Source organism: Phoca vitulina, unplaced genomic scaffold (assembly GCF_004348235.1).
Source record: "Phoca vitulina isolate PV1807 unplaced genomic scaffold, GSC_HSeal_1.0 scaffold12, whole genome shotgun sequence".
Lineage (NCBI taxonomy): Eukaryota > Metazoa > Chordata > Mammalia > Carnivora > Phocidae > Phoca > Phoca vitulina.
Window position 1 is genome coordinate 23,354,032 of NW_022589715.1, and position 25,029 is coordinate 23,379,060.

Sequence of the window (25,029 nt, forward strand, 5' to 3'; positions counted from 1 at the left end):
GAACACAAGCAGGGGGAGTGGGAGAAGGAGAAGCAGGCTTCCCGCTGAGCAGGGAGCCTGATGCGGGGCTCGATCTCAGGACACCGGGATCATGACCTGAGCCGAAGGCAGACGCTTAACGACTGAGCCACCCAGGCGCCCCTTGCTTTTTATCTCTTAACATATAATGACACTTATCTTTCAGGTTCCAAGATACTGCTTTTGATTGTTGTTTCTTTCCATATAGGAGTGTGATTATAACGACTGATATGAAATCAGCTTGTTTTATAAACATCTAAGAATCACTGGTAAACATTTACTAAATATTACTAAAGCTCTCATTTTATTCTCTCATGGAGGCCCCTTTGTTTGGTAGTTATGTGTTGTGCATTTGCCCAGCTGCTGGAAACATGGTATTTAGCTACATTAGAACATGGACCTAATGAAATATATCCAAGATCAGCAGTAGGTGTATGAATCATAAAATATACACCTGGAAGCTCACTGGTGAAAATGTTAATCATGACTATTTCAGGATGATGAGAATTATGGGTGATTTCCAAGGTCTTTGTATTATCTGAACTCTTTATATTTAGTAAGCTTTTTACCTTTATGCTCAAAAGAAATATTTTTGACAAAAAAGAACATTTTTGACAAATATAGGGTGATAAAGAGAAGGATGTAAAGTGGTAGGAACATCAACAGAAACTATCCTGACAGGCAAGTCCTCCACACTCTGTGATGAGGAAAGACATAAGCATGGTTCTAGTTGAGAGGAAGGAGCCTATAGAAAAGGAAGAAACTGAATATAAGAGAGACAGAGAAACACTGAGAAAATAGATGAATGGATTTTAGAAAATATGACAGCACACAGATAGGCTTAATGAACCTCTTTTCCATAACTGAAAGATATGAACAAAAAGTGAAAAGAATATTCAGAATCTAGGGAAAAGACTCAACTCAAACCACAAAATTCCAGAAACACTGGAGAAAAAAACAGACCGAATTTAAGGAGCCATCACAAAGCTCTTCCAACACAAAGGATCATGCAGAAGGGTAAGAGAAGAGTCAATTAAATTCAAAATACTGCACTGATATCTCAGAGAAGGACTGAGGCAATAAGTGGCTCAGAAGAAAGAAAAATATCCTAACTGGAGACATGTTCTTAGTGAAAAAAAATAGCACCTTCTGCCATAGCCAGAATGCTTTACTATATACCCTCTTTTGGCCAAGAAGTCAGAAAAAGATCTCGGAAATAATTGCTTCAGTCTAAATATCTTAGTTGCATTACTAACATTTGCTAGAAAAAAATAAGGCCCTAGCTGTATCATTGCCTACATGACAATGCCACGAAAGCAGTTACCAGCTGACCCTAAAATAGTACAATAACAAAACTCCAAGGACATGTCCCACAGAATTAGATAGTTTCCTTATTTCCACACTTGGTAAGGTGGCCACAGTTTCTGACTTTTGTAACAATGGCAAAGAAAAATGTCACCTACTGTAGCTAGGCAGAGTCCTAGAATTATCTACTATCTTCCTGCCTTTCCCAAACTCTGAGGGGAAAAAGAAATATAAGAAATACACAATTGGCCTTCCAGTTCATGTCCTGGGAAGAGAATTCAAAGCAGTATCTTGCAAACAGGTGATAAAACAGTATAGAGAATTCAACCACGTTCGTTGTGGGTAAATAAATGGTTTCCACAGAATTGTTCAGAGACAAGTAATCTGAAAACAAAAGACAAAAATATATGTCAATATTTTATAGCATTAAAGCAGAAAGGGAAAAAAAAATTTATTTTGCAAGAAGGTTTACCCATTTCAGCCAATAAATAATTTGTACTCTCACTCTAGAAAAAATTAAAAAAGAATATGGACCTAATGAAATAGATCCAAGATAAACTAAGATAATAGAAGATTAAAACACAGTTGACAAAATTAACACAATTCGTCAAAAAATTAATTAGTATCTCCTCTGTGTTGGAGAACCAAGGGCAGTCACTAAAGAAAAAAAACTGAAGACAAAATAGTAGTATACCACTGTAATAGAAAACAGACGTTTTATAAAAAAATAAAACTTAGCCAGTGGGGGTAGATTACAAATTGAAAAAGTCTCTTAAAATGCAAAGCAGAAACATGAATAGACATATTTCCAAAGACTTATGGACAGCCAACAGACACATGAAAAGACACATGCTGCCATTTGCAACATCACTGATCGTTAGGGAAATGCAAATCAAAACTACAATGAGAGATCACCCCACACCTATCAGAATGGCTAAAAACAACACAAGAAATAATAGGTGGTGAAGATGCAGAGAAAGGGGAACCCTCCTGGACTGTTGGTGGGAATGCAAACTGATGCAGCCACTGTGGAAAACAGTATGAAAGCTCCTCAAAAAGTTAAAAAAGAACTACCCTAAGATCCAGTAATTGCACTATTTACCCCCCAAAATAGAAAAATACTAATTCAAAAGGATATATGCACCTTGATGTTTATAGCAGCATTATTAACAAGAGCCAAAATATGGAAACAGCCCAAGTGTCCACTGACTGAAGAATGGATAAAGATGTGGTGTGTGTGTGTGTGTGTGTGTGTGTATACACACACATATATATAACAGAATATTATTTAACCATGAAAAATAATGAAATCTTGCCATTTGCAATGACATGGATGGAGCTAGAGAGTATTATGCTAAATGAAATAAGTCAGTCAGAGAAAGACAAATACCATATGATGTCATTCACGTGTGGAATTTAAGAAACAAAACGAGCAAAGGGAAAAGAAAAAGAGAGGTAAACCAAGAAACAGACTCTATACAAACTATATAGAAACTATAGAGAACAAACTGATGGCTACCAGAGGGGAGGTGGGCAGGGAGGGGGGGATGGGTGAAATAGGTGATGGGGATGAAACAGGGCACTTGCTGTGATGAGCACTAGGTGATGTATGGAAGTGCTGAATCACTATATTGTATACCTGAAACTAATATTACACTGTATGTTAACTGGAATTTAAATAAAAACTAAAAAAAAAAGAATATATAAAGAAATATAACTCAGTAATAAAATGACAACCCAATTTTAAAACCCAAATAATCCTTTTAAAGATCTGAATAGACATTTCTCTAAAGAAGATATAAAGATATACAAGTGGCCAATAAGTATAAGAAAAGATGTTCAAAAATCAATAGTCATTAGGGAAATGCAAATTAAAACCACAATGAGATACCATTTCATAGTCATTAGGATGGTTATAATCAAAGGACAGACAATAACAAGTGTTGACAAGGATATAGAGAAATTGGATTGGAATATGATCCTGGTGGGAATGTAAAATGGTGCAGCCACTCAAAAGGTTAAACAGGGAGCTACCATATGGTCCAACAATTCTATTACTGGGTATATACCTAAGAACATTGAAAAAATATATCCACACAATAGTTGTATATTAGGGCACCTGGGTGGCTCAATTGGTTAGGCATCTGCCCTCAGCTCAGGTCATGATCCCAGGGTCCTGGGATTGAGTCCTGCATCGCGTCGGGCTCCCTGAGCAGGGAGCCTGCTTCTCCCTCTGCCCCTCCTCCTGCTTCTGCTTTCTCTCTCTCTCTCAAATAAATAAATAAAATCTTAAAAAAACTTGTATATTAATGCTTATAGCAGCATTTTTCATAGTGGTAAAAAATCAGAAACAATCTAAATGTCCATCAACTCATGAATAAACAAAATGTTGTATATGTATACAGAATATTATTCACTTGTAAGAAGCAATGAGTATTGATTCATGCAACAAAATGGATGAAACCTTGAAAATATTTAGTGAAAGAAACCAGATACAAAAGGCCATATATCGCATGATTCATTTATATGAAATGTACTGAAAAGGCAAATCCAGAGACAGAAAGTAGGGTGGGGAGAGGTAGGAGGGGCTGACAAATGACTGTTAATGGACATAGGGTTTCTTTTTGGTGTGACAAATATACTCTGGATTTAGTGGTGATGGCTGTTGTACAGCCTTCAAGGAATATACTAAAAAGCAATGAATTATATATTTGAAAGAGTAAATTGCATAGTATGTGAATTTTATTTAAAAAATTAATAGAGATTGACCAATACTGAGACATACTATGGGAAAATAACTTACATTAAAAAATATGACAAGAATCTAGGAATGAAAATCCAGGACACCACAGGGAAAAATACATCAGGGTTGCATCTGATATAGAAACATTAAATGCTTGTGCCCAGAAAAGGGGAGTAAAATTGACAGAATTTTGAATTAAGGATTATTATCCAAAAGTTTTATATCCAACCAAATTGTTGCTCTTACATAAAGATAAGAGAAAGATAGTCTCAAAGTGTAAGAACTGAAGAGATGCACACTCCTGAATAACTGTTTAAAAATCTAGCCAAATGGGGGCGCCTGGGTGGCTCAGTTGTTAAGCGTCTGCCTTTGGCTCAGGTCATGATCCCAGGGTCCTGGGATCGAGCCCCGCATTGGGCTCCCTGCTCTGCCGGAAGCCTGCTTCTCCTTCTCCCACTCCCCCTGCTTGTGTTCCCTCTCTCACTGTGTCTCTCTCTGTCAAATAAATTAATAAAATCTTAAATAAATAAATAAATAAATAAATAAATAAATAAAAATCTAGCCAAACAGAATTATTTAAATTAACAGACTCATAAATAGTTATATGAAAAGGCCCTGGTATTTTAAAACTTAACTAATATAAAATGGTGATTCTGCTTATGATATGGAAGTAATATGTTATAATTCTTGAAAATAAAGCTAGTCAACATAGTAGTAATATTACAATAATGAACTAAGACAAAATTCACAAAATATTGGTAGGTTGGGGGGGAAGTATGTGTGCGTGTTAGTGGGTGGGAAGAAATAGGACAAGTACAACCAGTTTCTTAAGTTTTCATATGGTGGAGTCAATAGATACTGCTTTATATCTGAGGGTGATGAGAAAGTGGTTTAAGCATAGTATTTAATGAGATTACATGGCTGCCAAGTTATCAGAAAAACAATTCAACAGACATTGAACTCTAGGAAACTGAGGGTTGATGGAGGGGAGGTGGATGGGGGGGAAGGGATTACTGGGTGATGGGCATTAAGGAGGGCACTTGATGTAATGAGCACTGGGTGTTATATGCAACTGATGAATACTAAATTCTACCTCTGAAACTAATGAAAAAAAAAAAGAAAAGAAAAACAATTCAACTCAAAGAAAATCATACAGCAATGAACAAAAGAAGACTGGAAACAGTAGGAAATCATTAAAAATGATAAAATACCCTAAATAACCGAAACAATTTTGAAAAAGAAGAACAAAGCTTAAGGACTCACACGTCTTGATTTCAAAACATATTACAGTACAGTATGGTACAGCAATATAACAGTACTGGCATAAAAACAGACAAATACTTCAATGGACTAGAATAGCCTAGAAAGAAATCCTCATGTGTATGGTCAAATGATCTATTGTCAAAGGATCTTTGACTCTTAATGCCAAGACTACTCAAACGGGAAATTTCTCTTCAACAAATGGTGTGGGGAAAACTAGATATCCATTTGCAAAGAATGAAGTTGAACCTTACTTTACACCATCTAGAAAAATTAACTCAAAATGGACTGAAGGCCTAAACATAAGATCTAAAACTGTAAAACTCTTAGAAGAACACATACGGGAAAAGTTTCATGGCACTGGACTTGGTAATGATTTCTTGGATATGTCAGCCAAAATTACAGGCAACAAAAGTAAAAACAGACTACAGGGACTACATTAATATTAAATACATCAAAGGACACAATCAATAAAGTAAAAAGGGAGGAAAAACTTATAAATTATATATCTGATAAGGGGTTAATATCCAGAATATACAAAGAACTACAACTCAATGATCAAAAAAAAGTAACCTGATTCAAGAATAGGCAAAGGACTTGAATAGACATTTCTCCAACAATGATGTACAAATGGCCAACAAGCATATGAAAAGACGTCCAACATTATTAATCATCAGAAATGCAAATCAAAAACAATGAAATACCACTGCATACCCACAAGGATGGTTACTACCAAACAACGACAACAACAAGAACAGCAACAACAATAAAAACAACCAGGAAATAAGTGTTGGCAAGGATATGGAGAAACTGAAACTCTTGTGAACTGTTTGGTGGGACTATAAAATGGTGTAGCTGCTGTGGAAAAGTATGGTGGTTCCTCAAAAAATTAAAAATAGAATTACCATATAATCCAACCATTCCACTTGTAGATATATGTCCTAAAGAATTGAAAGCAAGGTCTTGAAGACATATTTGCATGATCATGCTCACAGCAGCATTATTCACAATAACCAAGAGGTGGAAGCAACCAAAATGTCCACTGAGGGATGAATGGATAAACAAAATGTGGTATATACATACAATGGAATATTATTCAGCCTTAAAAAGTAGGAAAATCCTGTCACATGGTACAATATAGATGAATCTTGAAGACATTATGCTAAGTAAAGTAAGCCTGTTACTAAAAGACAATACTCTATGATTCCACTTACATGAAGTTATCTAAAATCAAGTAAAACCAGGGGCTCAGGGCAGAGGGAAAGGGGGAGTTGCTGTTCAATGGGTATAGATTTTCCATATTATAATATGAAAAAGTTCTGGAGATCTGTTTCATGACAATGTGAATATATTTAATGCTACTGAATTTTACATTTAAAAATGGTTAAGATGATAAATTTTTTGTCATGTGTTTTTTTTTTAACCACATTAAAAAGTTCACTTGCCTCAGTCTGAAATGGAATTTTGCAGAATAAACATATCAGAACAGGAAAAAATAATAAGGATATTAAAATTTAAACCAAACATATTTATTATAACCTCACAGTTAAGTAGAATAAATTCACCCCAAAAGAAAAATACTCAAATTTCATTGGGGAAAAAAGTTAAATTTAACTAGATGCTACTTAGACTTGAGCAAAGTGACCAGAAAGGCTAAAAGTAGAAGGATAGGCAAAGAGAAACTATGCAAATGTAAAGTTTTAAAAATTGCACTGAAGTGGAATCAAAGACAAAACATTAAAAATGGAAAATAAAACTTACTTTGTATGATTTATGGTATAATTCACAGTGAATAAAAAAGTATCATGAATGTTTATGTGCCAGACATAAAAATAAATATACATATAGGCCTTTAACTGCCACAAAGATAAATTAACCTTCAAATATACTTTAAAAAAAAAAAAACTCCTTTGCCATCTCCCATTTATTTACCATCAATATTTTAAGCTTGTGTGTCTAGCCAACTCTTGTGCATGACAACACTGTAGCTTTTTTTAAGTAAGCTCTACACCCAATGTGGGGCTTGAACTCACAACCCCAAGATCAAGAGTCGCATGCTCTGTCGACTGAGCCAGCCAGGCACCCCTAAGGACACTCTTTGAAGTCCTTAACAGACCAAGGAAACCAATATTTGGGAAAAATATAATTAATAAAAGTGAATTACTGGGTATAATTGGAACATCATACTCTATATGGAGACTCTACCTCCCTTATAATACCCTTGGAGTACTTGTTCATACATTAAGCCACAAAGAAAATCTCTATAATATCCTTAAAACAGAAATAGAACTGAGTACAATCTCTGATCACAATACTTTAAAATTTTAAGTTCATATGTAGTGACAATAAATCCAACTTTAAGAATTTTTTTTTTTTTTTAATTATCTCCTAAACTTTCCTCTTGGGTCAAACAGGAAATCCAAAGCTACAATTATAGAACATCTAGAAAGTACTACTAATAAAAATACCACAAACTTAAATCTACTAGATATATATAGATATAGATATAGATATATATAACTATATATATGGTTTCCATTTAGGGATCTAAAGAGTCAGATAAAGCAGCCCTCCATCCTTATAACATCCCCACTATCACCACCATCACCACCACCACCACCACCACCACAAGTGTATCCAACTTTAAGTTCATGACTTTTCTAGAAGCTATCAGAAAGTTGAGGTCACAGGTCAACCTTGGCCCAAAATCTAAGAAGAAATTGTTGTCTGCAGGGAGATATGAGACACGAGCACCAGATCATCTGGAGGAGATACAACTGGACAATATTAAGAAGGATGGAGACTGGATTAGGTAGAGACCAAGTATACATTGGCAAGAATGTGAAGCCCTTGGGAGCTATAGGAATTGGGGGAATTTGCACCTTCTAGCTGTTTTTCTATAAACTCCACCAGGAAAAAGAAGAGTTTATTCAAGTGTCTATTATAGTGCAGACCCAGGAAACAGGAAGAGCTGTTGTGGGATGGGTACAAAACTCCACCTTGGAGGGATGTTAGCAAAATCAGTAGAATATGGATTTCCAGGGACCTGTCACCAAAAAACCTGGCAAAAACTGTCAAAAAATCAACCTCATCAGAATTCTAGAAGATAGTCAGAGGTTTATGGCAACTAAGTGAAAATCTGAGCAAGAGCAAGGCCACCTAAACAAGATAGGAGAGCTTTGCGGCTTTTAACTTACCCTTCTCAGGCATGGCACTGAAGACAGTAGCCTGCATTCACAGTGTAGGTACTTGCTTCCAAAGGAAGCACAGAGAGTATGTTGTTCCCAAGGAACTGTTTCTCTGAATCTGCCTGAGTACTCCCTAAAGGATTCACACAAGGGGGCCTTATCTTTGTTTCACTAAACTTGGAATTCTTTTAGGGCATTTTAAAGGATGGAATTTCCTTGAAAACACTGAAAACTAAATGAAAAAGGCATTACTGCAAAGGGCAAGCAAGGAAGCAGGAATACATAAATAAATGAATGAGTGAATAAACAAACAAATAAATAAAATAAATAAAAGTTGGTTGAAACACTCCACACACTGAAAGCCAGGGAGAAAAGCAGGAATTCTGGGGAAACGGGGTTTTGAAAATCTCCCATGAACCCCAGGGAAACTAGAAAGTGCATGCACAGGGCAGAATGCATGGGCAGAAAAGACCTGAGAAGACCATACAGATTCACAACTGGCTGATCTGTAGGTTCAGTGCAAGCTGGAAATTTGGCTAAGGCAGAGTTGTAAATGGCCTATCTAAGCACTAGAGTCCCTAATACAAAGATAATCTACAAAAAACTGGGGAAATTTTTTCTCCTTTCCTTCCTTCTTTCGTTTTTTGCTTTCTCTTGATTCCAGGCACTTAAGGCAATCTGTCAAACAACTAGCTGACTAATGAGCTAAAAAAACAGAGACATCAGAGACCAAAAATACAGTCTGTATAAAAATAGTTTAGAAAAATCACTAAACATACCAACAACTTTAACCCATAACAAGCAGTAACAACAAACCCTAGGGAGTGGGGAGGATAATCTGATTTCCAGAGTTATCACATCACGATATTCAAAATGTCAAGTTTTCAACCAAAAATTACAAGGCATCCAAACAAGAAAGTATGGGACACTTATAAGAAAAACAAAATGAACAGAAACTACCCATCAGGAAGAACAGACATTGGACTTACTCTACAAAGACTTTTTTTTTTTTACCATACAAAGACATTATATCAACCGTCCTAAATATGCTTGAAGAGCTAAAGGAAACCATGGACAAATAAACAAGGAGAATGATGTCTCACCAAATAGAGATTACCAATAAAGAAAAATAAAAAGGAAACAAATATAAATTATGAAGCTGAAAAGTAAAATAACTGAAATGAAAAATTCACCAGAGCAGTTCAACAGTATATTTGAACAGACAGATGAATCTGTGAAGTTGAAGGTAGACTAAATGAAAATATCCAGTCTGAGGGACAGAATGAAAACAGAATAAAGAAAAATGAACAGAGTGTAAGAGACTTATAGAACACCATCAAGCTTACAAAACATATGGAAGGTGGGAGTGTCAAAAGGAGGAGAGAGAGAGGAAGAGTCAGAAAGAATATTTGAAGAAATAATGGTTGGTAAGAGACACGAATCTAAAATTGAAGAAGTTCAATGAACTCCCAATAGGACAAGCTCCACACCAAGACACATAATAATCAAACTCTTGGGGCGCCTGGGTGGCTCAGTCGTTAAGCGTCTGCCTTCGGCTCAGGTCATGATCCCAGGGTCCTGGGATCGAGCCCCGCATCGGGCTCCCTGCTCCGCGGGAAGCCTGCTTCTCTCTCTCCCACTCCCCCTGCTTGTGTTCCTTCTCTCGCTGTGTCTCTCTCTGTCAAATAAATAGATAAAATCTTAAAAAAAAAAAAAAATCAAACTCTTAAAAGTCAAAGATAAAGAATCTTGAAGCAGTAAGAGTGAAGAGACCCATAACCTAGAAGGGATCATCGGTAAGTTTAACTGGCACTTTCTCATAAGAAATGATGGAGGCCAACAGGGAGTAGGATGACATTTAAAGTGATGCGAGAACTGAAAAAAGAAATCTGTATGTGGCAAAGGTGAAGATGTGTCTGGCAAGAATGAAGGTGAAATTCAGACACTCCCAGATAAAAAACAAAAGTTGAAAGAATTCATTACTGGAAGACTTGCCCTATAAGAAATGCTAAAGGGACTCCTTCAGGCTGAAATGAAAAAACAAGAGGCAACACGTGAAGCCATGTGAAGCAATAAAACCATATGACGCCATATGAAGAAATAACACTGGTAAATGTAATACATAGGTAAATATAAAAGTCAGTAGTATTATATTTCTGGTTTGTAACTCCCCTTTCTTTTCCTATAAGATTTAAAAGACAAACGCATAGGGGTGCCTGGGTGCCTCAGTTGGTTAAGTGTCCAACTCTTGATTTTGGCTCAGGTCATGAGATCGAGCCCCATCTCGGGCTCCAGGCTGGCTGTGGAGTCTGCTTGGGATTCTCTCCCTCTCTCCCTCTGCCCCTCCCTGACTCAAGTGCACAAACGTTCTCTTTCCCTAAAAAAACCCAACAAAAGACGAATGCATAAAAAATAATTATAAATCTATGTTAATGGGTACACAGAAAGTCTAAAGATGTAATCTGTGATTATAACAATTAAAAGGGTGAGAGGCATGGGCGCCTGGGTGGCTCAGTCAGTTAAGTGTCTGCCTTTGACTCAGGTCATGATGCCTGTGGTCCTGGGATTGAGCCCTGCATCGGGCTCCCTGCTCAGTGGGGAGCCTGCTTCTCCCTCTCCCTTTGCCCCTCTCCCTGCTCATGCTCTCTCAAGTAAATAAATAAATAATAAATACATAAATAAAATAAAAAAATAAAATCTTAAAAAATAAATAAAATCCTAAAAAATAAATAAAAGGGTGAGAGGCAGAGAGATATCGAAGTGGGAGTTTTTGTGTATTATTTAAGCTAGACTGGTATCATTTCATGTTACATATTGTGTTACAGATGTAAGATGTTAATTGTATCCCCAAGGTAAGCACTATGAAAATAAATATAAAGGAAAGGAAATGAGACAGTAATCAAAATGGTTCATTATAGGAAATCAGTTAAATACAAAGGAAGGCAGGAATAGAGGAATTGAAAAAGAAAAAATTTATATAAGATATAAACAAATGGCAAAATTGCCAAAGTTAAGTCCTTTCCTATCAGTAATTATTTTAAATGTAAATAGACTGAACTCTCCAATTAGATGGTAGAGATGGCAAAATGGATTTTAAAAAACATGATCCACTTATGTGTTGTCTAAAAGACTTCATTAATTCATTCATTTCAAAAACTAAGGCAAAATATTTTTAAAGATTTATTTATTTGTTTTGGGAGGGGAGGGGCAGAGGGAGAGAATCTCAAGCACTCTCTGCTGAGTGTGGACCTCAGCAGGGGCTTGATCTCACAACGCTGAGATCACAACCTGAGCCGTAATCAAGAGTCAGATGCTCAACTGACTGAGCCACCCAGGCTCCCCAACTAAGGCAATTCAGTAAGATCATACAGACACGTGCACTGAGGCTGTTTTCTTATACAGCTGATCCTTGAACAACACAGGAAAAAGGGGTGCTGACCCTTGAAGGTAGCAGTAAATCCACGTCTAACTTTTGACTCCACCTAAATTAACTAATAGCCTACTACTGATGAGAAGCCTTACGATAACATAAACAGTTGCTTAACTTACATTTTATATATGTTATAATATTACGAACTGTATTCTTATAATAAAGCTAGAGAAAAAAATGTTATTATTAAGAAAGTCGTAAGAGAAAATACATTTGCAGTATAGCACTCTATTGAAAGAAATCTGCATATAAGTAGATATTTCACACCTATGTTGCTCACATCCATGCTGTTCAAGGCTCAACTGTAATTTAAAATGACATGGAGCAGGACTGATGCTTTAGCCCATTTCAATTAGACTAAATATCATATTCTCAAGAATAGGATTTGTTGTTGCTGCTACCCTAGTAGTTCCTTTCATCAGAAGGGGTCTGATATGTGTGTTAGTCTGGCAATACCCTACAATCCCAGGCCACTACTTCCAGAACCCATTTAGTCAGGACCAATCCACGCTCAGGAAAGGCTGACCCCCCAGTCCTGTCTTTATCACAAGTCCATCCTGCAAATTGTCAGTGTGTGGCAGCCTATACTGGGAATGTTATTGGTGCCATATCATTTTTACCAGATGTTATTAACGGAATGAAGTCATTCCGCTCTGGCCCCCTCCACAGCACCCACCAGAAAAGGACAGGGTCCTCAACCAACCCCATAGAAAATGTACAGCCCAAACTGCCATCCCCTTGCTGTCCCCCATCCCCCCCTCCATTTTGAAAAAGACTTACTTTAGATCCAGAGACACAGTATTTGAAAGTAAAAGGATGGAAAAGATACCCCATGCAAAGAGTGGTAATGAAAAGAAAGCTGGGGTCGCTCTACTAATGCGAGAAAAAAGAGACTTTGAGTTAAAAATCATTACAAGAGATAAAGAAGGGGATTATTTATTGATAAGAGGGTCAACCCATGAAGAAGATATAACAATTATGGACATATACATACCTGACGATAGAACTTCAAAATATATGAAGCAAAAATGGACAGAACTGAATGGAGAAACAGTTCCACATTAATAGCGGCAGACTTCAATATATCACTTTCAATATGATAGAAAAACTAGATAAAAGACCAGTAAGGAAACGGGACTTGAATAACACTATAAACCAACTAGACCTAACAGACATATACAAAACACTCTAACCAACAGCAGCACGATCCTCTCAAGTGCACATGAAAATTCTCCACAAGAGACCATATGCTAGGCTATAAAATAAGTCATAATAAATTTAAAAGGACTGAAATAATACAAAGTTTATTCTTTGGCCACAGTGGACTGAAACTAGAAATCAATACCAGAAAGAAATTTGGAAAATAAGCAAAAATGTGGTAATTAGTCAAACTATTAATAGCCAAAAAAGAAACTACAAGGGAAATTAGAAAATACTTTGAGATGAATGAAAATGAAAACAAAACATACCAAAACTTTGGAATGCAGTGAAGGCTGAATTCAGAAAAAAATTAGTATCTACAAAAGCAGTGCTCAGAGGAAACTTGTAATGGTAAACACCTGTACTAAAAAAGAATAATAATTTCATAATTTTTTTCTTCCAAGTTTTTATTTAAATTCCAGTTAGTTAACATAATGTTTCAGGTGTAGGATTTAGTGATTCATCACTTACATAGAATAGTAATTTCAAATCAATAATCTAACTTTAAACTGTAAAGAAATAGAATAAAAAGAGCAAACTAAACCCAAAGCAAGCAGAAGTAAATCATAAAGATTAGAGTGGAGATAAATGAAATTGTGACTAGAGAAACAATAGAGATGGATAAATTCTTATAAACACATACACTACAAAAACTGACTCAAGAAGAAACAAAATCTGAGTAGACTTACAACAAAGAGATTGAATCAGCAATAAACATTCCCCCAAAGAAAAACACATGACTGGTGGCTTCACTGATGAATTCTACCAAACATTTAAAGAAAGTATCAATCATTAACACTAGTCCTTCCCAAACTCATCCAAAAAATAGAAGATGAGGGACAATGTCCTAACTCATTTTATGAGGCAGCAGACAAAGGTATCTTAAGAAAACTATAGGTCAATATCCTTTAGAAATAGAGATGCAAAAGTCCTCTTCAAATTCTAGCAAAGTGAATCCAGCAGCAGATGACAAGAATTATATATCAAGACAAAGGAATATTTAAGGACTTATCGCAGGAATGCAAGGTTGATTCATTAAATAATTATCAATATATACCATATTAATAGAATAAAAGAAAAAAAAGACCCATGTGATCATCCCAGTAGATGCTGATGCATCTGGCAAAAGCCACAACCCTTTTATGGTAAAATTACTCATCAAAAAAGAAAAAAAAAAAAGGGAACTTCCTTAACATGATAAAAGTCATATATGAAAACTCAAAGCTAACATCATTCTCAATGGTGAAAGACTAAATGCTTTCCTTCTAAGATCATGAACAAGACTATGACGTCCACTTTTGCCACTTCTATGTGACACTGTTGGGTCTGGAAGTTCTAGCCAGACTAATTAGGCAAGAAAAATAAATAATGGGCACCCACATTGGAAAGGAGGAAGTAAGACTATCTCTATTTACAGATGACATGATCTTATATGTAGAAAATCCTAAAGAATCCACAAGAGAACTGTTAGGAGTTAACAAATGAATTCAGTAAAGTTAAGGGGTACAAAACCAACATGCAAAAATTAATTATGTATCTATATACTAGCAATAAATAATGCAAACATGAAATTAAGAAAACAATTACACTTAAAATAGCATCAAAAAGAAAAACTTACTAAAATTAGTATGGAATTTCAAGGGACTCTGAATAGCCAAAACAGTTTTAAAAAAGAAGAAAAAGTTGTAGGTCCTACACTTTCTGATTTCAAAATTAATTACAAAGATACAATAAACTGAAACCAGCATGGTATTGGCATAAAGAAAGACATAAAGACCAACAGAATAGAATAGAGAGCCCAGAAATAAACCCTCACATATATGGTCAAATGATTTTTGATAAGGGTGCCAAGACCATTCAATGGGGAAAAGAGTCTTTTTTCAACAAATGGTGCTGGGACATCTAGATATCCACATGAAGAAGAATGAGTTGGAGCTTTACTTTGCACCATATACAAAAAATAGCCTCAAAATGGATTAAAAACCTAAACATGAGACCTAAAACCATAAAACTCTTAGAAGAAAACAGAATAAAACCTTAATGACATTGCATTTGGCAATGATTTCCTGGATATGACACCAAAAGCACAGGCACCAAAAGCAAAAATAGACAATTTGGATTACATCTAAATTAAAAATGCCTGTGCATCCAAGGACAAAATCAACAGTGAAAAGGCAATCCACAGAGTAAGAAAGAATATTGCAAATTAGGTAGAAGAGGCTAATATCCAGAATATATAAAGAACTCCTACAACTCAACAACAAACTCGAGTAAAAACCAGGCAAAGGACTTGAATAGATATTTGTCCAGAGATGATATACAAATAACCAATAAGCACATAAATATGTTCAACATCACTAATCATTAGAGACCTGTAAATTGAAATACAATGACATACCAGTTCACACCCATTAGGATGGCTACTATAAAAAAACAAAACAAGTGCTGGCAAGGATGTGGAGAAATTGGAACCCTTGTGCACTGTTGGTGGGACTGTAAAATGGTGCAGCTGCTGTGGAAAACAATATGGTGGCTCCTCAAATAATTAAAAACAGAATTCTATGATTCAGCCATTCCACTTCTGGCTATATATCCCCCAAACTGAAAGCAGGCTCTTGAACAGATATTTGCACACCCATATCCACAGCAACATTATTCACAATAGTCAAAAGATGGAGTAACCCAACTGCCTATAGACAGTTGAATGGATAAACAAAATGTGCTATATACATGTTACCATTTACCCTTGGAAAATAAGAAAATCCTGTTACATGCTACAGCATGGATGAACCTTCAGGATATTTTACTAAATGAAATCAGCCTATTACTAAAAGACAAATAATATATGATTCCATTTATATGAGGTTACCTAGAGTAGTCCAATTCATAGAGACAGAAAGTAGAATGGTGGTTGCAACGGGTTGAGCATAAGGTGGAATGAGGAGTTTGAGTGGGTATAGAGTTTCAGTTCGGCAAGATAAAAAAGAGTTCTGGAGATGGAGGATGGTAATGTTTGCACAGTGACAGGAATGTACCTAGTACCACCAAGGTGCACACTTAAAAATGGGTAAGATGATAAATTTTGTTATATGTATTTTACCACAATTAAGAATAAAAAAAGAAAGAGAACAAGAAAATCCAATAAGAATAAATTTAACCATGAAGGTGCAAGACTTGGACAATGAAAACTACAAAACATTGCTGGAAGAAATTAAAAACCTAAATAAATTGATAGACATTCGTGTTCACAGACTGGAAGACTTAATGTTAAGATGGCAATAAACTCCAAACCAATCTACAGATTTGAACCAATTAATATCAAAATCCCAATGACCTTTTGGCAGAAATGGAAAAGCTGATCTTAAAATTCATTTGGAAATACAAGGGGGCTGAACAGCCAAAGTAGTCTTGAAAAAGAACAAAACTGGAGAACTCATGCATCTCAATTTTAAAACTTACTACAAAGATACAGTTATCAAAAACATTACGGTAATGGAATATAGCTAAGCATGTAGATCAAAGGAATACAATGGAGGGCCCAGAAATAAACCTTCACATCTATTGTCAATTGATTTTTGACAAGAGCGCCAAGACCATTCAATGGGGAAAGAATAGTCTTTTTAACTACTGGTGCTAGGACAACTGGATATCCATGTGGAAAAGAATGATGTCATATCATACACAAAAATTAACCCAATATACATCAAATATGCAAAGGAAAGAGCTAACAAGTATAAAAGTCTTAAAAGAATATAGAGCTAAATCTTCAAGACTTTGGATTTGGCAATGGTTTCTTAGATATGACAACAAAAGCACAAGTAACAAAAGAAAAAATAGGACTTCATCAAAAGTAAACGGTTATGCATCAAGGACAGTAATAAGCTCTCCCAGAGAGTGGGAGCAAATATTTGCAAATTATATATTCAATAAGAATCTACAATCCAGAATATATAAAGAACTCTTGCTCAAAAACAAAAAGACAAACAACTTAATTATAAGTGAGCAAAGACTTGAATAGACATTTCTCCAAAGAATACATATATATGGCCAACAAGCACACAAAAAGATGTTTAACGTCATTAGCCATTAGGAAAGAGAAAGGCAAATCAAAACCACAATCAAAATGACAATGAGTATGAGATACCACTTCACACCTACTAGCATGGCAAAAAAAGTCATAAAACAAAGTAAATAAAAAGTGCTGGTGAATGTGGAGAAATTGGAACCCTCAGACATTGCTGGTGGGAATATAGAATGGTGTATCCTCTGTGGAAAACAGTTTGGTAATTACTCAATAAACTAAACACAGAATTACCATATGACCCAGTACTTCCACTCCTAAGTGTATACCCAAAAGAACTGTACCCAGGTGTTTAAATAAAAACTTGTATACAAATGTTTGTATCTGGTCTTTTTACAGTAGCCAAAAGATGGAAACAACCTAAATGTCCATGAACAGATGAATGGATAAATAAAATGCAGTATATACTCTCAATGAAATATTATTCAGCCATAAAAAGCAATAAAGTACTGATACATGCTAGGACATGGATGAATCTCAAAAATATGCTAAAGTGATAGAAGTCTGACATAAAGGTCATATATTGTATGATTCCATTTATACGAAATACAGAATAGGCACCAGAGAGTGAGTGCTTAATGATTATGAAGTTTCTACTGGAGGGATGAAAAAGTACACAAACCAGATAGTGGTGCTGATGTAAAACACCGTAAAACTCAGTGCCACTGAACCGTATACTTTAAAATGGTTAAAACTGTAAACTTTATGTAAAGTGTGTGTTTCACCACACACAAAAAAACCCTCTACCAAGATCTTTTTTCCCTATCTCCTCTATGGAACAAAAAGCCTTCATCTGTATCATTCCCGATTCTTCACCTACTTTAAAGAAAAAAAGTCATATTGTACTATTTATACATGTAATCATTATCATTTAATACCTACCCAAAACTCAATTATGAGAAATATTTATGGCAAATTGTCTGAATGTCTTGTGCCTCCTTTCCTCTAGACAAGTGGTCTCTAAATTTTTTGATCATGCAGTCCTACTGATAAAGTATTTTTGAGCACAAATCACCAAACTAGATATTTATTTAAAGTTATAAATTATGACTGTACTAATATATTATAAAAGATATACAGAAATATAAATTTTAAAAGGTTGAGAAAAATAAATACAAATCTAACATTTTTTTTAACACCTTTCTTTCTATACCCTAATGACCCATTCTGCAAGCATCCTTCTTTGGAGAGCACTCCTCTAGATACCCTAAATTTTATTCTTGGGTTAAAGTAATAGTCCGCACTTGCTGACCTCTTGAAATCTACCTTTACCGAACTCCCTAACCTAAGGTCATATTAACCTTACGGGTGTTGTTACTGAATCTCTTGTAAGGATGCGTTGAAGACTCTGTTACATACATCGTGTGCCTTCTTTACGAGGATAGATGAGAGAAATTTCTCTTAGGTCTTAGTATCAGAAATATCTATAATGCTTTTGAAAATTTAGTTTGTTTTTATATTACAGACTTACGTAATTGATCACAAAATTCTAGGAACACCAACTGCTAGAAAACAAAGAGCGAAATTCGTGGCTCACTTCTAGCAACCATACCCACAAGTATATTGCTCTCCCAACTTGTCTTCCCATCACTCACAACCCTTCATTTATTTATTTTTAAAATCATGTTGTAGCTCACCCCTCCCTGGCTTCAATTTAATTTTCTATCGTTCTAATTCTTCATTTACTAAAAAAAAAAAAAAATCATTATTGTATTACTTATATATGTATGTGTGTGTATATATGTGTATGTGTATATCTGTGTATGTGTTTAAAAGCACCTCAAAAGTTCTTGAAAGACAGGGAGGAACGAATAAACAAAAAAACCCCAAAGAAACAAAAAAAGCCAGGCACTATTGTTCAGAATGGAGATCATCCTCAATTGGAAGCTCCCCTGTGCCAGGGGTATACTTTGCAGATTCTGAAGCATTTAGCAGCAAAGCCCTTCATCCAAAGGGTAATTCGTAACTGAGTTTTGATGAAAAGAATGACAACTCACAATAGCACTGTACTACACTTTCTCACTCTTTTCCAGTTGGTAAGAAATGTTAAAGTGAGGAAAGGGCAATTGGCTTTTTTTTCACCTGTGTGCAAAGCTTAACTAAAAAGTCCATGAAAAAGGCAGTCACATTGCCAGATGGAATTTGTAGCCATGTACCTGGATGTGTTTCCTTCTGGTGTGCTCAGAAGTCATTTGGGGATGACCCGTATTCAATGCTTTCTTGTTCTTGTTCCGCCTCTCAAAGTATCTCCTCTGATGGTCGGTGAGGCTGCTGTATAATTTAATTCGCCTGGGTGACAGACAAACTCTTTCCTGGCCAAAAGCCTGGATCAGTCGGGCTGTGTCAATGGTAGAAATAGAGCTGCTCCTCTCATGCAAAGCCACCTCCCTATCTGTTTGGGTCAATATATCTGATTCCACAGGAGAAGTGGTGGTGGAAACGATGTTGGTGGGGGTGTCTGTGAGCAGCTCACTCTCCTCTGAGGGTCTAGAATCTGAAGAAGTGTTGTTTTTATAATGAAAACCTGGCTGTTTTCTCAGGATGTACTTATTAAATTTAATCTGTTCAATTTTAATCTGATTGGGTTTCCCAGCTTGATGAGTAGAAAGCACCTTGCTTTTTTTAAGCTCTCCTGCAGTTTTATGGAATTTCTCTAGGCTCTTATACCGCTTCTTTTTCTGAAGCTTGTTTTTCTGCTGTTGCTGTCTACCACTCCATTCCTTAACATCTCGTTCCCCTCTGCTGTCATCCTGTGTGCTTTCAGAGGTCCGGAGAGAGTATGTGATGGGATTCTGAAGAAGTTTAGCCAAACGATCAAGTCGCTCCACCAAGGATAGTTCTTTCCTGTCATTGAACTCAGGAGGTTTCTGTTGCCTCTGTCGTTGCTGATACTTGTTCCAGAGTTCATTCAAACTCACAGTGTGCTGAGCTGTTGGCTCTGGGTTGACCTTATGATCCTTTTTTTGATCATTAATTTGTTTGTCACTTTTTGGATAATCTCTAGCCTGACTTTTAGCAGTATGCATCACTTCATTTTCCAAGTTTACATTGATACTGAGGCTCTCTATTCTGGTATAATCTGCCTTTGGCTTTTCCACGTTTTGATGAGGGGAAGGAAGACGAGTGTGTTCTCTTTGTTTGTCTGGATGATGCTGAAAGACATCTTTCCAAGAATGTCTCATGAATACACTCCTCCCTAAGGATTCATGGCAAAAATCTTGATCACTTGGTAGGTGCACTGGATGATGAAAGTAAAACTTGGCTGACCTGAAGACAGAATGGGTAGTATTTTCAAATTCTGAATGACATCTGGACTCTGAAAAGGAGAAAGAAAAAGATTTTAAAGGACTTTCAAAATATTTGCATTCTGTTTAGAAATGGTATTCACACTTAATTCTCTAGATACAGAACAAAGACCTAAGGAAAGAACAGTTTTACATAAAGTTTCAGGAAATTCACTGCCTACACAAACGATTCTAGCCATGTGCCTACGGGCCAGATCAACACAATAAAACTTTAAAGGACTAAGGGTCAAAAGACTTGGATTCTAGGTTAGATTCTGCCATAGACTGGCTGTGTGACCTTAGGAAGGTACTTTAGTTCTCTGGATTATAACAGCAACTGTTAATGTATTCACTGCCTGCTACATGTGGAATATTACGATATGTGCTCTCTTTTTTCCTTTCAATTCAATCTTGTTGATAAAACAGAGAGAGGTACTGTTAACCTTATTTCAGCTAAGAAACCTGAGATTTCATTTTCATCATCAGTAATTAAACAGGTGGGATTAAAAAAAAACTCTTCATGTGTCTTAGAGGCTTTTAAAATTCCCTTCTCTGAACCATCTTCACATTTCCCCCCAATTTTTTTTATTGTGGTAAAATACACCTAACATAAAATTTACCATCTTTGGGCGCCTGGGTGGCTCAGTTGGTTAAGGGACTGCCTTCGGCTCAGGTCATGATCCTGGAGAGTCCTGGGATCGAGTCCCACATTGGGCTCCCTGCTCAGTGGGGAGTCTGCTTCTCCCTCTGACCCTCCCCCCTCTCATGCTCTCTCTATCTCATTCTCTCTCTCAAATAAATAAATAAATAAAATCTTTAAAAAAATTTTTACCATATTCATCTTCAGTTTTTGGCAGTCATTATTCTAATGTCAAAACAGGCATTTTTAGATATAAGAACATCTTACAATTATAAACCCTAACTGTAAACACTAATATACACATTTCTGGAGTTCCAAGTCATGTGTAGAAACAAAGATATATACATGCAACAAAGTAACACTTGTGACTATGGGATCCTTTTTGCCCACACTATAGATTATTGGCTATCAGAATTTTCATTACTCTGAGAATCCCTAAGACATTTCCTCAGACTACAATAAGATACATGGATCTGCTTTTATACCTAAAGTATAAAGACTCTCAAACCTCCCAACAAACAAAAGTCCAGGACCAGATAGCTTCACTGGTAAATTCTACCAACATTTAAAGAATACAAAATCTTCTCAAAGTCTTCCAAAAACTACAAGAGGAGGGAACACTTCCAAACTCATTTTATGAGGCCACTATTACCCTGACAAGGATACTACAAGGAAAGAAAATTACAAGCCAATATCCTTAATGAACACAGGAGCAAAAATCCTCAACAAAATATTAGCATATATATAAAAAGGATCATACATCATGATCAAGTGGGATATATTGCAGGGATTCAAGGATGGTTTAACATCCACAATTCAATCAATGTGATATACCAAATTAACAAAATGAAGGATAAAAATCATATATCATCTCAACAGATGCAGAAAAAGTATTTGAGAAAATTCAATATCCATTCATGACAAAAACTCTCAACAAAATAGGTATAGAAGGAATGTACCTCAACGTAATGCAGGTCATATATGACAAGACCATAGCTGACATCACACTCAATGGTAAAAAACTGAAAGCCTTTCCTTTAAGATCAGGAACAAGACAAGGATACCTACTCTTGCCACTTTTATTCAACGTACTACTGGAAGTCCTGGCCAGAGTAATTAGGCAAGAAAAAGGTGTGGGGGAGGAGGCATCCATTCCTGTCCTCTTCCAATCTGTTCTTCAAACAGTAATCTTCAAAAATGTAAATTGGACCTATCATTTTCTATTTAACAACTTTCTCTTACTCTTAGAACAAAACTCAAACTCCTTAACGAGGTGTACATGTACCTCACTATGCATTACTCTCCTCCTTGATAATTATATTCTAATTATGCTGGCCTTTCCCCTTGTTTCATTAAGTAGCATAAGCAAAGGCATAAAAGTGGGAAAGCATTAAGCAAACAGTTGAGTGTAAACATTCAGTTTATGTGGCTATACAATTTACAAGTAAAGGCAATAGATAAAATAAGGTAGGAAAGGTTACTTGGGACCAACAGAACAGAGAGCCCAGAAATAAATCCACCCATATATGGTCAACTGATCCTTCAATAAGAGTGCTCAGAATACCCAGAGGGGAAAGAACAGGCTCTTGAACAAATCGTGTTAGATAGGCAAAATCTAATCTAACAAATCGTTTTCCATAGGCAAAAGAATGAAATGGACCCTTACCTTACACCATACACAAAAATCAACTCAAGGGGTACCTGGGTGGCTCAGCTGGTTAGGCATCTGCCATCAGCTAGGGTCATGACCTCAGGGTTCTGGAATCGAGTCCTGGGTCGGGCTACCTGCTCAGCAGAGAGTCTGCTTCTCCCTCTTTCTCTGCCCCTCCCCCTGTTCATGCTCTGTCTCTCAAAATCTTGAAAAAAATCAACTCAAAATGGATTACAGACTTAAATGTAAGACCTGAAACTATAAAACTCCCAGAAGAAAACAAAGGGGAAAAGCTTCATGACACTGATCTTGGGAATGATTTCATGGATATGACCCCAAAAGCACAGGGAACAAAAACAAAAATAAACAAGCAGGACTACCTCAAAATAAAAAGGTTCTACACAGAAAAGGAAACAATAAACAAAGTGAAAGGGCAACGTATGGAATGGGAAAATATGTGCATACTGTATATCTGAGATGAGGTTAATCTCCAAAATATATAAAGAATTCATATAACTCAGTAGCAAAATAATAATCCAGCAGAAAAACTGGGCAAAGGACTTGAACAGACATTTCCTCAAAGAAGACATATAAATGGCCAACAGGTAGATCTAGGAAGAAAGAAAGGAAGAAAGAAAGAAAGAACTAATGAACGGGGGCGCCTGGGTGGTTCAGTCGGTTGAGCGGCTGCCTTCGGCTCAGGTCATGATCCCAGGGTCCTGGGATCGAGCCCCGCATCGGGCTCCCTGCTCAGCAGACAGCCTGCTTCTCCCTTTCCCTCTGCCTGCCGCTCTGCCTACTTGTGCTATCTCTCTGTCAAATAAATAAATTAAAAAAAATCTTAAAAAAAAAAAAAAGAACGAATGAACGGTAGGTAGGTAGGTAGATATTTGGGGACAAATTATGTGGAGCCTGGAACACTAGCCTAAAGATTTTAACTTTATTCTTAATGGAAATTAAGAGCCACTATACCATTTTGAGCAGAGGAATAACATGATTATGGCTGTATTTCAGGAAGGGTATGATTATGGCTGTATTTCAGGAAGGATACCACAGAACAGGATAAAAGAAGCAAAATTTCGGGCGCCTGGGTGGCTCAGTTGGTTAAGCGACTGCCTTCGGCTCAGGTCATGATCCTGGAGTCCCAGGATGGAGTCCCACATCGGGCTCCCTGCTCAGCGGGGAGTCTGCTTCTCCCTCTGCCCTCTTCCCTCTCGTGCTCTCTGTCTCTCATTCTCTCTCTCTCAAATAAATAAATAAAATCTTAAAAAAAAAAAAAAAAAAAGAAGCAAAATTTCAAAGGGCCAGATAGAATACATTAAAAAATAAAGCAAAAATATGGAGTGCCTGGGTGGCTCAGCTGGTTAAGTGACCAACTCTTGATTTCGGCTCAGGTCATGATCTTGTCTCAGGTCGTGATCTCAGGGTTGTGAGATCCAGCCATGCGTCGGGCTCGCACTCAGCAAGGAGTCTGCTTGAGATCCTCTCTCCCTCTCTTTCTGTCCCTCCCCCCCCAGCCCTTGCTCACTCTCGCGCTCTCTCTAAATAAAAAAATTTAAAAAAAAAAAAAAAAAAGCAAAAGTAAAAGAATGAGGAAACAGATAACATTACTGTAACATATATTTGTTTTCTAATATCAGTATTTTTAATCAACACAGTCCCACTGACTGGGGGCTGAAGTAAAATATATAGTAAAGAGTAGAAAATGAGCAAGCTGAGTTCACTGAGTATAATGGACTCAATGAACAATGAGACTAGATAATCCTATCTCAAGGCACCTTTTTTTTTTTTTTAAAGCCTCAGTGTGGGGCTTGAACTCATGACCTTGAGATCAAGACCTGAGCTGAGATCAAGAGTCATATGCTTAACCAACTGAACCACCCAGGAACCCCTCATGGCACTTCTTTAAGAGTAAAGGTCAAATCAGTTGAGGTGGTTATCTACTTCTGATAATGCATTAGTTTTATACATAGCACTTGCAAAATTCCCCCCAAATATATCCAAATATATTAAAAATATGATTTACCACTTTTTAAAAATTAAAGTTAAACATGCTCATTGTAAAATATTCAAATAATGCAGAGAATTTAAGGTGAAAAAGGTCTCCCTGCTATTCCTAAGCCCCCTGGCCCAGTTTCCAGTAATAACAACTATTAAGCAGGTTTTGTATATCCATTCAGATAAAATCCTGCTAAGTAATGCAAAAATATTTGTCCAATAAAAAAATAT

General features: G+C 36.3%; 1 protein-coding gene across 8 annotated transcripts in view; it reads right to left on the minus strand.

The window, feature by feature from the left end:
* ALMS1 (ALMS1 centrosome and basal body associated protein) overlaps positions 1-25,029 on the minus strand; it is a 190,092-nt gene that overhangs the window by 18,359 nt on the left and 146,704 nt on the right. For 7 of the 8 annotated variants that reach the window (XM_032410684.1, XM_032410690.1, XM_032410686.1 and 4 more), the window contains one exon: positions 19,382-20,541. In XM_032410684.1, the coding sequence (XP_032266575.1) occupies positions 19,382-20,541 (1,160 nt within the window). Of the gene's footprint in view, positions 1-166; positions 1,708-19,381; positions 20,542-25,029 lie in introns of those variants that run through there. The other variant, XM_032410688.1, reaches the window with a different exon arrangement.